Here is a 15082-nt window from a genome sequence, read left to right as displayed (position 1 = left end):
CAACTTACTGCTGTTGAGAGATATAATAATAGAATGCCCAAAGTGTCATTTTGAAATTTGGTAGAGCTTGGGTAGTTTTCCTCTTGTTATGTCATTCACTGACAGACCTTAGAGAGCTATTTATAACCTGTCAGAAATGTCCAGTCGATCAACTACTAGCCCATGTTAACTAGATAGGTAAGTTAAGCTAACAAGCTATCTAAATCTTGTAGTTAACATGGCCAGAATACGTGCCCAGGGGCCTCAACCCCCAGGGGACCCCCATTGATTTTGTTGAGTCACTCAGGTATCATATGAACACACATACGCCATTGTATAATGTGTAGAATTTCAGCAAATTAGCTTAGAAAACGGCACAATGTTCTTTCCACTCAATGGCAAAATGTGTAGAATTGCAGGAACTGAGCTTTAAAATGTCCAACAAGAAAGGCGTGAGCAGTTTGAACAGTTTGGGGTTGCATGGATTGCGAGACGGTTTTTGTTACTATGCCAATAAATGTATTTTACCGGACCTTCTCAAATAACAGTTGAGTACACCTGCTCTATCATTACCTGTGTGGTTCCTATAGTGTTGAGATGTGATGGTTACCTGTGTGGTGGGTCTTGTAGGCACTGGGCCCCTGGCTCCCTCCAGGCAGCATGCTGTGTAGTGTAGTGTGATGTGAGTTGGTGTGGTGTGATGGTTACCTGTGTGATGGCTCTTGTAGGCACTGGGCCCCTGGCTTCCTCCAGGCAGCATGCTCTTCATTCTGAGGGCCTCTTCTGGGTGGTTGAAGCGGAAAAAGGCTGACTGACCAAAACACAGCATGCACCCTGGAGGGACAAGAGAATGAGTACTGTAGGAGATTAGGAAGGTTAGGCTTCCAAGACTGTGTTAACATGCATCCCAATGGTGGTGGAACCATAGAATTAGGAATTAGAGTAATTTAATAGGATCTCTATGGGTGGAATGGAGATTTGCCACCTGCGAACCGCATTTGCCAAAACGACAATGATCCAATCTATGCTTGCTTGCTAGGTAAAATCCACAGCACCCAACATCAGCGTTGTAACTTGATTGATATTTAAAAGGCAATGTTTCCGCAATCGCGGAGACTTAATTCACGGTAAACGCTGCATACAGTATGTCGGCTCAATCGAAAATGACTTTTACATTTCAACAACGCTGATCTTCAGCGCTACGGATTTAATCCAGTCCTTAGTTTACTACTTCTCCTGGCACTATACATCTGAGAGTCAAGCTGGTACTTCCAGGTGTGGTTCACATCCATCATGATAGATATAGATAGCCAGTGCTGAATCTTTAAGCTTTCCACACACCTCACACACAAACCTATATCAAAACAGAATGATGAAGCTTAGTCCTTGTTTCTATTCATACTCTTCTCGTCATCTCCGACTCATTCATACACAGTCATTGTCTCTGACTCACACCACTCAGACCACTCAGGGCTGGCTGGTGACATTGTAGTGAGTAAAGAGCTGATTAATCAATCTCAGCCAGGTGTGTTTCAGTGGAGGATAGACACCTCGTGGTGAGTTATGACTTCTAAAGGCCATTTAATTATGAAAATGTCCCTGGCTGTGTGAGCAGAATAATCAGTGAAAGAGAGAGTGAGAGAGAGAAACAGAGATCGAGAGAGTCATAAATCTATAGACTGTCTATGAGGTAACATGTTAGGAGATGCTGTGTAGGACAAGTCTCAGCCAACACAAAATCACAGAGAGAGAAATGACATAATGTCCTGTAGACCTAAGGGACTGTGCGTTATTTATAATAAGTGGTACATGGAGAAAATTGTACCACTAAGAAATGAAAATGGATGACCCCCTTAAGCAAAATATATTTTAGACCAGAGCCTTAGATATGCCGTTTGAGAAACTCTTCCTCGTCTCAAAAGCATTACATGCAACATAGCAATTTTGATGTTAATAGCCTATCATATTTAGGAAATTGTCTTGTAAATATAACTTTACCATGTGCTTCTCCACTCATGCACTTCGTATAGCCTATGGCTCATTTGATTGAGACCACAGTAAATTATTAGGTGCGCACACACTTGATATTGCGCACCCAGCAAAGGATCAGAAATGAGGGGAGGCATCGAGCACACATTGAGATATAATAAGCAATTAATTCAGAAACACTGAGAAATAAATGCAATACTATAAAAAAAAAAATACTAAACCCTTCACGGACTGAAATTGAAAAAGTATGACTCCCCCACAAATTCATCTTAGTACTCCATCGCGTAAATCCCTAATCAATGTATTGGTTGAATGGTTAGGATTCCCTGTTACACTGATCTTAGATTTACAAATGAACTGAAAATAAAGAAAAATACCTGAAAATACAATATGGCACAATAAATATTTGTTAGCCAACATTTGATTGGTCAGAGGATCCCGGTCAAAATGTTCCTTAGCACCAGTGACAATCTACTGTATTGACACAACAACAGTGGAATGTGAACCACGTTCCATTCTAGGGCAGGTGTGAAGGGAGGGAGCTAGGGTGACAGCACGTGGTGGTCCAGATCCACGGTGAAAGGGTCAAGGGGAGATGTTTTAACGGTAACAAGAACAGCACATAAATTCTAGGAACAAGCCAGTGGAATAGCAGGCAGAGAGAGAGAGATGAACAACAGGTGAGTTGCCTAAAGTATATTGTTAAATTTCACCCTTAAAATAGTTCACTCCCACGCACATGCACAGATAGAGTCTACCTCTGCAGAGCACATGTCCCTTTGCCTTCCCACTTGCCAAGTGCCCTTTTAGGTGGTGGTATACAGTATATATATACACATTTTTTGTTATACAGTTTTTATGTTGTTTTTCTCAACCCACTGCCCGCAAGTTGTCGTGATGTCGTCAAATTGTGAGTGAAATGGCAAAACGGCAGCACCCCCTGCAGAAGAGGTGTCAGAATTTGTGTTGTTGCACCAAAACCTTTTTTACAAAAATATCCATTGCATTATTGATATAAATAATAATGGGATTTGGGGTAGGGGAGAGAATTTTTATTTTTTTTATCAAATATTTATACTGTAAGCTACAGTGCACTACGGTGATGTTGAAGTTTTCCGGTTCATTCCTTCCTGTAGGCTAGCAGTTAGCATTTACAAGATCAAGGTCAATCAAAATATCTCAGAAATAATTTCAGATTTCTTCAATCCTGGTACTAGCCAACCAAAAAAAACTGCCATCACAGCAGCCCTAACAGATGAAAACCCTGGGTCTGCTGCTAAGCCACCAGTAACGTGACTGGCACCAAAACCATAGCCTCCATGGAGCAAGATGCTAACTCCACCAACTGCCACAGCTCCACGTTAGCCCGGCCCCAGGCAGAGGAGCATGCTAGGCCTACTGCACTCCGGCAAAGCTAGCTAATCAGCCATTCCAGCTGAAGGATGACTGCCTTCCCCAGGGAGGCAATTTGGAACAGAAAACTTCTCCTGTGCTTTTAAGCCAGGTTGATTGGCAAAATGTCAGTGGCTGCATTATGTTTAGGAAGATGAATGAGTGCTTTGCTTCACATGCATTAAAACAGTGAAGAAAAATGTTATCAATGAGGAAAATGTTTAAGCGGATTCAGCAGTTTCAGATATGGCTGTTACAGGACAGTGCATTGCCAGGAACGAAGCTGTTGTTCCTTTCAGGGGTGACACAACTCGTGACAGTGTGCTTTACAAGTTGATGATAGAACCCATTTAAAGTCTACCAAAGGAACAGGAATGGGTTCTCAGGAGAGACAACTGGATGTGGGACACGATACAGAATGAGATTATTCAACAACTGGCTCATGCCGTACAGAGGGCGATTGTGTCTCGCGTATCAGTGTCTCTTCTATGGCCTGACTGATGATGGCACCACTGATGTGTGCACTATGGAACAATCTCCAGTACGTCGACCAGAACCTGGTGTCAAACTGAGTTTTGGGGGTTTTACAACGCCCCCGACTCTACGGCTGAAAATCTGTTCTTGTGTGTGAAGGACATCTTTTTGCGTTGTTAAACATTCCCATGGAACAGCTCCAGGGATATTGCTTTGATGGAGCAAGCATGTCAAACCGTTTTTCAGGTGTGCAGACTCGACTGTCCAGGGTCCATGTGCAGTATGTGCACTGTAGTCACCATTCACTGGATCTGATTTTGCAAGAGGTTTTGTGCAAGGTGAGCCTTGTGGCTGACACAATGAACTTTGTGCAGGGCTTGTCAGTCATCATAAGGGAATCACACAAGCGTAAACAGTTGTACAAGTCTCTTTTTGGTGTGGAAGAAGTAGTGACCAATATCCTAGGCATGTGTCCAACCAGGTGGTGCATGCGCACAAAAGCCATCTCGTTTGTCTGCAGTACTCTCCTCTCCACACTCAACATACAGAAGGATGACAAGAGTGTCAAGGGGAAACGAGAGCAAAAATCGAGTGACTACACAAACAGGCGCTCAGCTGTGTAGTGAAGCACTGTTCGGGCCCTGTGAAGCAGTCGCCAGGACCCTACAGAGCACCAAGGCAAGTGCACTCGGCGACCTCGAATGTGCCAATGTGCTGAGGGAACGAGTCAAGGCACAGAGATGACCGCGTCGTGTAGGAGATGACAGCCAAGGTTTGTATTAAAATACAATTTAATTAAATTAATGACACACATAGACAACACAAGATTAAAACATATGCAAGACATACTGTAAATAATAATGTACTAATATGACATATAACATTGATAAAATGCTTGACAACATGCCTGCCGACCCCATCCCCTCCTCCCTTCTCCAGACCATCTCGAGACCTTCTCTCATTCCTCACTTCCCTCAACTCATCCCTGACCACTGGCTGCGTCCCCTCTGACTTCAAAAGGGACCGAGTCACTCCCCTCCTCAAAAACCCCACATTCGACTCCTCTGACGTAAAGAACTACAGACCAGTATCCTTTCTTTCTTTTCTTTCCAAAACCCTTGAGGGTGCTGTCTCTGACCAACTCTCTCACTATCTCCGAGAACGATTTTCTTGACCCTAAACAGTCAGGCTTCAAGATGGGTCACTCAACCGAGACTGCTATTCTCTGTGTCACGGATGCTCTCCGCACTGCCAAAGCTCTCTCCTCTGTTCTCATCCTCCTAGATCTATCCACTGCCTTTGACACCATGAACCATCAGATCCTACCCCTCTCAGAGATGGGCGTCTCAGGCTCAGCACACTCTTGGATTGCATCCTACCTGGCAGGCCACTTACCAGGTGATGTGGCGAGGATCTGTGTCTTCACTCCGTACTCTCACTACTGGTGTCCCCCAGGGCTCGGTTCTAGGCCCTCTCCTCTTCTCTCTACACATCAAGTCACTCGGCTCTGTCATATCTTTACATGGTCTCTCCTATCATTGCTATGCAGGTGACACTTAACTACTTTTCTCATTCCTCCCTTCTGACACCCAGGTGGTGACACACATCTCTGCGTGCCTGGCAGATATCTCATCTTAGATGTCTGCCAACCACATCAAACTCAACAAGACGGAGCTGCTCTTCCTCCCAGGGAAGGCCTGCCTGCTCCAAGACTTCTCCATCATGGTTGACAACTCCACGCTGTCCCCCTCCCAGAGTGCAAAGATCCTTGGTGTGACAACACCCTGTCGTTCTCTGCAAACATCAAAGCAGTTACTCGCTTCTGTAGGTTCATGCACTACAACATTCGTAGAGTACGGCCCTAACTCACAAAGGAAGCAGCACAGGTCATAATGCAGGCACTTGTCATCCCCACTTGTCTGGAATACTGCAACTCACTATTGGCTAGTCCCCCGCTTGTGCCATCAAACCCCTACAACTTATCCAGAACTCTGCAGCCTGCCTGGTGTTCAACCTTCCCAAGTTCTCCCGTGTCATTCCGCTCCTCCGCACTAGCTTCCAGTCAAAGTTCGCATCCACTACAAGACCATGGTACTTGCCTGTGGAGCAGCAAGAGGAACTGCCCCTCCCTACCTTCAGGCTACGCTCAAACCCTACACCCCATCCCGACCACCCCATTCTGCCACCTCTGGTCTATTGGCCAGTCCAAACTATTGTCTGTCCTGGCACCCAAACGGCCGGACCAGCTTCTCCTTGAAGCTAGGACAGCAGAGTCCCTGCCCATCTTCCGAAAACATCTGAAACTCTACCTCTTCAAAGAGTATTTTAAATAATCCCTGTCCCCCTCACCTGTTCACTACAATAACAGCTCATGAACTGTTTGCAAACAGTGTCTGTGTAATAAAGCATTGGTATTTTCTCATCAACACAGCAATGACTGCCCACCCCAACATATCCAATCTTGGTGCTCAGCACACCTTATGAAAATGACTCTCACACAATTAGGAATGTAACAGGCATTAGGGCAATTCCACCACTTTTCAACCTAATTTTAATTATCTCCAGCACAATACCAGTGTCTACATATGTGAAAACGGTGCATTTCTACGTTGCATAGAAAACATTTTAAAAACACTATGAGAATCACTGTTGTTCATACTTTTAATCCTACAATGTGATGTCACAGAGAAGCATTTTTTTTAGGACCTTTCATATCTTTTTAACCACAGATCATATAAACGCGTCTTTTTCATACATGGAGATAATAAATATGAGGTTGAAAAGTGGCGGAATTGCGCTCTAATAATCAAATAGGTATATGCACTTACGTGTATCTGCAATTAATTTGATACATTCACTGGCATAATTGTCATTTAAAAGCAAGAGCTGCCTTTCTTTTGAAATGTAATTATAACGTGCATGTAGCGCGTGCGTCTGCAGCGTCTTTGTAAGAATGAATACAATTCCGTGCGCTCCTTGACGTCCTGCTTCTTCAGCACAAAAAGCGCTGATGTCCAGCGTCCGATTAAAGTGAATTAGAAGACCCTTTATGCTAAGCAGGATTTTGTGATATGTTTCATCTATAACATTTTGCTGGCCAATTATACAAGTTCCAAAAATAACGCAGATAGAGGGCAACAACAACAATTGTAGAACTCAGCCACACTCTTCTACATACAGACTACTTGTCTTTCCCGTCGTTTCTTTATCCAACAACGCTGAATCCGGAGTACCAATGCCTTATTGTCAGTGTCGTCCTAACAGCTGTCTGTTTGCTCCGTGTCCCACACACCGGCTGTCCAGTCCACAAATGATATTATTGTCAAACTGCCTTCCCAACCCTGTCTGCATAACGCCGGAGGGGGGCGTGGAGCTCGTTTTATTACGTGACCATGTCCCAGTGAGCTGCGAGTTTTGCAAACGGAATGCACAACCCAGGGCAGGATTAGAGTTTGTTTTACTTTTCTATTGTATTATAACCTGATTGTTAGTCTGCGTTGCCTTACTCTTACTCACCACTTCTCTCGTCAATGCTGCAGCCCACCCAATTCCTAGCACTTTACATAACAGCAAATAATTAAGTGTTAAGGCTATAACATGCTAATAATGTTGGAAAAAGTTGACTAGAGTTAGGCCTATGTATATATTTGGTGGTTAGATTACATTCAAAGATACATCCCTACTCCACTTAGCTATTTTATATGAAAATATATTCATGATTCATGAATAACCAGCCCTTAAACGTTTTCAGATTTTAAAAGAGAAAGAGAGAGAGAGAGAGAGAGAGAGAGAGAGAGAGAGAGAGAGATACAGAGAGAGAGGATAGAGATACAGAGAGAGAGAGGGAAAGAGAGAGATAATGGAGATACAGAGAGAGAGGATAGAGATGCAGAGAGAGACCCACAAAGAATTCGTAAACAAATAAAAGGTTGATGAACTCCCATATCTATTGGGTGAAATACCACAGTGTGCCATCACAGCAGCAAGATTTGTGACCCGTTGCCACAAGAAAAGGGCAACCGGTGAAGAACAAACACCATTGTAAATACAGCCTATATTTATTTTCCCTTTTGTATATAGACATAATGACATTCGAAATGTCTTTATTCTTTTTGGAACTTTTGTGAGTGTAATGTTTACTGTACATTTTTGATTGTTTATTTCACTTTAGTTTATTATCTATTTCACTTGCTTTGGCAATGTAAACATATGTTTCCCATGCCAATAAAGTCCTTTAAATTGACATTGAAATGTAATTGAAAATTGAGAGAGAGAGGCTGACTGTGTGAACCAATTATTACAGCCTGTTTAATCAAGTTTCCCTTCCATCTAGGTCAAGGTCATGCACGAGCCATAAAGCATGGGCGGTTCTCTATGTCTTGCCTGTGTTTCTTATTAATGGAAAAAAAGCTAGCTCGGTATTCAATTAATGACCATGGTGATTTAGTGAAATGGAAACCTGGTTTCATGTTGATGACCAACTGGAGATATTAGGCTACAGACAGGTACAGGTATATGAAGACACTATGGCATGAAATGTCAGATAATAATCAAAATCACTCTTATAACATTGTAAAAATGTGTTATTTAACAGTTTAGTACCTTGTGAAAGGCGCACAGGCTTGGAGACGGGGAGACCATCCATGGAGCAATGGTTCCCACAGGGGTTGAGGGTGATACTGCCGGCCCTATTGTCAATATAGCAGTGTTGATCAGTGATGCCTGGACCCTGCAGAGGGATGTCTGTGTTCCCACTGCCCAGGGTCGTCCTCCCTGCAACAACACAGTGATGAGTTACATATACATGTCAACATGAATCCTTTAAACACATCATCAGACATCATCAGAAAGAATATCCCATTGAGATATTAAACTATTAGATTCAATTTTATTATCTTCTTCTGTTTTATTATATCATGCCCACGTTTGGTAGTAAATTATTTTCTAGAAGGACTGGACTGTAGTTCAAAGCCACAGTCAGTCAGTGGAACGCTGATCACTCTGATGTCACAGTAAAGGAATAGAGCCTGGGGTCAAGGCCATCACGGGTCCAAACCACTTGTAGAGTGTAGATTCAAGCTCACAGCAGGTGCTAGCCCTGATAGAGACAGACCACTGGCAGATGGCAGACGAATGGTGGTTAGAGGGAATGTATTAGAATAACCACTGTCTTCCTATTTTGAATACTTCCAGGACCTTGATTTTCAAATAGATAAGTTACATTACATTACATTACATTACATTACATGTCTGTCTGTCTGTCTGTCTGTCTGTAGGGATGAGAGACAAGAAACAAGGAGTGGAGCACATTACTCCACCAGCCCAAGAGGGGTGAAACACTTTACCGCAAAAGCCCCCTCCCTCTCTTCATCTATCAAGCCCCTTGCCTTTCCCCTGGCCTCACCACACTGTTAAAATAGCCCTGGAACATAGGGGAGAGACACCACTGAGAATACCCCAGCAGGCTGCCTTAGATTCCTATTCACTATTTCCATGTCCAGTGGGCTATTCCACTTCACCTCCTTCCAGCCTCCCAGCACTGCTCCTTTTGTTCTGGCGTCTGGGCCCTCCAGACGGACAGATGTGGATAAAGGAATAATAAGACATTAGAGGAACTAACACAGTGGCACTGGCAGAGTTACAATGCTGAGGGTGAGAGGGCAGAGGGGGAGTGTGTGTAGAGAGAGAGAGAGAGGAGAGAGAGAGAGAGAGAGAGAGAGAGAGAGAGAGAGAGAGAGAGAGAGAGAGAGAGAGAGAGAGAGAGAGAGAGAGAGAGAGAGTGTGCTTCAACTGGGGTTTTTTAAGGGGGTGAAAACAAGGTCAGGCCATGGTCCTATTTTTCCCTCCCAGTGTTTTATGGTGTATCTCAAACCTTTAGAATGAATCCCTGTTTCAGCTTCTCCATCCCCTCCATATCACAAAGTCCTCTAGTTGTCATTCTTAGGATGATTAGATATGGCAGGGCTCTGAATACACTGGCTCCACTGTTCAACTACAGCACTGCACTTTCATTTCATCCCTCCCTCCCTCCTCTTCCTCCTCCCCGATGCCTATGATATCATCCACCAGCTGGCTCTATGCCAGGGAATAAGTGAGTGCATGGATGGATGGATATTGCCATAAATAAATCAGTTAGGGATTTTTCTCTTCAGAAGTACTAGCTTTGGTCATTACTGTGTAAGAATGTCCGGTATCATTCTCAATCAGCGTCTTATGGAAAGACTCGAATGCTTCTAGGAAACCAGTCTGGGATGATGTGTGTAATAGTTTTAATAGACATTTTAATAGCTCATTTCCTGTAATGGACCTTTTGTCACTTATGGTCATAATATTTCTTGGTGTAACTGGAAACCATTTAGGAGTTCTCTCTATTTATCAATATTTTTTCAAGGTTTCAGCACAAGGCCTTTTTTCAAGACCAGTCTGCATAAACAAAGCATTGAATAGAAGACCCCTTTTAATGTTTCTGAGATGCAGAAGTGCTTACCTTCTTGCAGGGGTAACAAAGTGATGGCTGTGCTGAGACGGCCACTACCCAGACTGACCAGGTGGGGGTGCTCTGCTTGGAACCTCAGTGACTTGCCCATCTCGATCAGGTCCAATGGAGTGCTCTGGTAATGACAAAAACAAGACAGAAGAAAACTGGCATGAGACCTAAGACATGAGACTAATTTTAGATGAGACTTATTTTAGAGGATACATAACTTATGATTGCTCAGTCCTAGCACTCCCTTATCTTTGCATTTCAGTGATTGCATACCCATGTCCACATTGCTATCTTCCTGAGAGCAGAGTCCCAGTGATTCCCCTTCTCCTTTACTCCTTGAAGCGTTACTGGAACAATAGGGCAGACTGGTCTGTGTGTGTCTGCCCAATCTAAGCTGTGTTATGTCTGCCCACGGCCCACTCCCCACTGCTCCCCTTACAGGATTAATAAGAGGCTTTAGTGAGACAGGATAAGTGGGTTCACCCCCCCACCCACCCCCCTCCGGGCAATGCGGGGAGAGACCAATCTGTTTAGCTTTGAAGACAAAAGCACAAGACTGTCCATGTGTGTCAGTCAAATATGGACTAGTCAAATATGGCATAAAAAGTAAACAGATTAGCTTTATGGCATCTAGATGACTCACCTTTGGACTGCTTTCATTAAATTAAGGTCTTGGCATCATGCCTTTGGAGTCTGTCTTTAAATAGTTCCAATTTTCCCTGCTCTTTGAAGAAGGTATGAAGATAAAACTAGTGTTGCCCAGATCAAGCAGCCAATATGCCAGAAGGCACTGTTTCAGCCTTTCACCTGCAGTTTAACAAGCTAGATAAGTATTTCCTGTGCGTGCGTGTGTAAATTACACAGACACTACTACTTTTATTGTAAGTACTTGATAAAGCAATTTTAGAAGCTTTACTTGTTACATTTTACATGATGAAATGCTTTTGCTATACCATAATTTGCTCCCCCTGGATTTATTCAGTCACCACTGATTTCAACTCTTGAGCCCAGACCTTTCGGGTTCTCCTCTCTGTCTAAAGTTAATCAACATTTCTCTCCTAGAATTCATAATGTCACATAAGTTTATTTAAGCCCCTTCTCCTCCCTGGCCATCTCCTGACCTTCGCTGTAAGCGCTGGTTTTATTGTTTTCTGACCATTACTACGCTTTACCATACTGAACTATGCTTTACTGTGCCTTACACATTGTTCCTTATGGGTCAGTGACTCTTCAATCTTTTTCATTTGATCTCTCATGACAGCTAAGTTGAATAAACACTGCTTTCTGCATGTGAATAATGGCACCTGACTCACTTCCATGGCACCTGAGTCACCTGTAAGGCACGTGCGCACACACAAAAACACACACACACACACGACTCACCTGTAAGACCTGGTGTTGGTGAGTCTGTCGTCCATTATGCTCCAATACGTTCCTTTTCAGGCTGTCCATGTCGTCTGGATTGTCAATCACACCTACTGGCACATGAAGATCCTGTCGGAACACACACAGGAAAGAGGACACACATGAAGACATCCTGCAGTAACACACATATACATCCACATACACATACACATACACACACACACACACACACACACACACACGACATACTCAATATAGAAACACTGCTCTCCTTAGAGATCCCTGCTGTCCCAGATAACAGCTCAACTAGAGAAATTAAGATCCTAAAATATATAGTAATCTCATTGATTTGTAGCTTTGTAGGCTGTCTATTAAGTGACATGAATGGATCCTATAGACTCTATCGCCATCTCCTGACCATGAGACAGAAGCTGTATATATTTGTCCAGCTGATCATTTGTTAACATAGGAAATATGCCGTCATCTTTTTTGATGTTCAATATTAATGAACGTTGCCTACGTGGACAACAGTAGAATACTACGCTATCGCCATCCAAAATGGCACCCTATTCCCTTTATAGTGCTCTGGTCAAAAGTAGTGCACTATAAAGGGAACAGGGTGCCATATGGCACACACACATGATACCATACGCGCTATACATACACATGGATTTAGTACTGTAGATATGTGGTAGTGGTGTAGTAGGGGCCTGAGGACACACATTGTGTTGTGAAATCTGTGAATGTATTGTAATGTTTTCAAATTGTATAAACTGCCTTAATTTTGCTGGACCCCAGGAAGAGTAGTTGCTGCTTTGGCAGCAACTAATGGGGATCCTTAATAAATACAAATATCAGGCATATGGCGAAAGGTCATTTCAGCAGGACAGGAAAATTGTCAAATTCACACATTTATCAAGAGAACACGTGGTCATGCCTACTGCCTCTGGCCTGGCGAACTCACTGAACACATATGCACCTTTCGTAAATGTCTGAGTGTTGGAGTGTGCCCTGGCTATCCGTACATTATGAAAACAAGAAAATGCTTTGCTTAATATAAGGAATAGTAAATTACTTACACTTTTACTTTTGATACGTAAGTATATTTTAGCAATTACATTACTTTTACTTTTGATACTTAAGTATATGTAAAATCAAATACTTTTAGACTTTTACTCATGTAGTATTTACTGGATGATTTTCACTTTTACTTGAGTAACTTTCTATTAATTAAGGTATATTTTACTCAAGTATGATAATTGGGTGCTTTTTCCACCACTGGTCATTTCAACTCACCCACACAATGAAGATGTGTGTGTATCTTAGGTAAGAATGCAGCAGCCCGCCAGGTTTTCAACCTTCCCCAGTTTTCTCATGTCACCCCGCTCCTCCACACACTCCACTGGCTTCCAGTCTAAGCGCGCATCCACTACAAGACCATGGTGCTTACCTAAGGAACAGCAAGAGGAATTGCCCCTACCTGCCTTCAGGCTATGCTCAAACCCTACACCCCAACCCGAGCACTCCGTTCTGCCACCTTAGGTCTCTTGGCCCTCCCACCCCAACGAGAGGGTAGCGCTCGGTCAGCCCAGTCCAAGCTCTTCTCTGTCCTGGCACCCCAGCACATGCAGCACTTGACCCCCACCCCCCACCCCCCCTTCTAGCTCTGACTACTGATATCTACGTTATTGAGGAAAAATGTACTTTGTGATGCCTGTGATATGTGGTTGTCCAACCTAGCTATCTTAAGATGAATGCACTAACTGTAAGTCACTGGATAAGAGCGTCTGCTAAATGACTAAAATGTAAATGTAAAAAATGATATATTTACCCTGGCTGCTTCCCCTCACCATGAATCACTGTCTTTGACTCAGCCTCGCACAACACACAGACACACACACACACAGATACTGTAGATTAGGCCCAGCTGTGGACATGTTCTCACCTCAGTGAAGAGGAAAAGCCTCTGAGGATCAGACATGTCTACTACAGTATACACAAACCATAGACGTTGTAGACACATAAATACAAACAATAGACAACTCTGAAGAGTCATGTCTGTCTGGTCTGCTCTAGCTGAAGAATCCTCCAACCATTCACTCACTCACTTTTAGTCTCATCAACATTCCATACCTCTGAGTTGATCTGAGCCCAAACAAAATGTAAATAGTCATAAATATTGTTCCCTGAAGGAAGGAAACAAGGTACAACACAACTATGGGGAGTCACACTGTCGCCCACTTCGACTGAAAAACTGAAGAAAAAACAAAACTAAAGAGAGCGCCCTGCCGCAAGCTGGATAAACAAAACAGACAAAAAGCTGGTCACATAAGCGAATATCTTGGGTCTGCTCAATGTACTTATGTAAAGCTCGTATTGGATACAGGGCATGCAGCCTATGTTGCTCTTCAGAAGCAAAAGGAGAAGGCTCAAAGGGAATAGCTCAATGCTAAAGACCTTTCGGGGCGAAGGCCGCATTCGGAAGCAACGCCACCTTAAGAGTCGCCAGAGACGGACTGAATAGTAGCAATAATGTTCAGAGGTAAACCTCTAGCCATCAGACTGGCCTTCTCAGGGGCCAGACCAACAGGAACCAACTCTCTGGCTTTGCGTGCCAAAGCTGCCCGTGCTCCTGGGACAACAGGTCCCTACGCAAAAGGAGTTGCATCGGGACCAAGCCCAACAGGCGAATGATCTCAGCGAAACAAGGCTGCTTGGGCCAACGGGGAGACACATAAATCAACTATAAGTTGGTTAGTAGATCCACACCCGAGTTGACGCAACCGGGAACATGCGTCGCCTGAAGCGAGAGCATGTGTGCACTGCTCCCCAGCAATAGGGAGCGAGCCAAGGTAAGGAGGGAGAGAGACCTAGTCTCTTCCTGTTGGTTGATGTACGCCACCACTGACATACTGTCGGTTCTGACCAGCACAAGCTGGCCCGACAAAAGCACGAGGGAGCGCCTGAGCGCCATATACACCGTTAGGAGCTCCAGGTTATTGACATGCAGTAAGTTCCGCACCACTGTCCATAACCCCCCCCCCCCCAAATCTAGTTGCCTTCATACCGCACACCACCACTGGGCCAAGGCCTGACAGGGACACCTGAAGCGACCAGTTAAAGTTGTGAGATGCGTCCAGGTGAGTGGCTAGCCCTCAGTGCTGGAAAGGCTGCATCAACAATATCCCCAGGGGAACAACTTCTATCACAGAAGCCTTCATCCCCAGTAGGCGCAGGAAACTGGTGAAAACGCACTATGACCCAGGCGAAATGTGTCTGGGCTCTGCTTAGACACCCTATGTGAGGATAGAAAAGAGTGATAAGCAAGTGAGTCTAGCTCAAGACTCAGAAGCAGAATGCGCTGAGATTGAGTCAGACAGCTCTTTTTCTGTTTTC

At 43.9% G+C, this 15082-nt stretch overlaps 1 protein-coding gene across 7 annotated transcripts in view; it reads right to left on the bottom strand.

Moving 5' to 3' along the window:
• phldb1a (pleckstrin homology-like domain, family B, member 1a) overlaps positions 1-15082 on the bottom strand; it is a 69856-nt gene that overhangs the window by 43359 nt on the left and 11415 nt on the right. For 5 of the 7 annotated variants that reach the window (XM_045716823.2, XM_014195797.3, XM_045716827.2 and 2 more), the window contains exons 2-5: positions 11705-11815; positions 10322-10445; positions 8437-8607; positions 688-813 (exon numbers count right to left, since the gene is read on the bottom strand). In XM_045716823.2, coding sequence (XP_045572779.1) covers positions 688-813; positions 8437-8607; positions 10322-10445; positions 11705-11773 — 490 coding nt within the window. In that variant the 5' untranslated portion in view covers positions 11774-11815. Of the gene's footprint in view, positions 1-687; positions 814-6662; positions 7267-8436; positions 8608-10321; positions 10446-11704; positions 11816-15082 lie in introns of those variants that run through there. The other 2 variants (XM_045716830.2, XM_045716829.2) reach the window with 2 other exon arrangements.

Source organism: Salmo salar, chromosome 04, assembly GCF_965601325.2.
Source record: "Salmo salar chromosome 04, fSalSal1, whole genome shotgun sequence".
Classification (NCBI taxonomy): domain Eukaryota; kingdom Metazoa; phylum Chordata; class Actinopteri; order Salmoniformes; family Salmonidae; genus Salmo; species Salmo salar.
The sequence above is the reverse complement of the archived record's forward strand: the minus strand, read 5'-3'. Positions and strand labels throughout refer to the sequence as shown.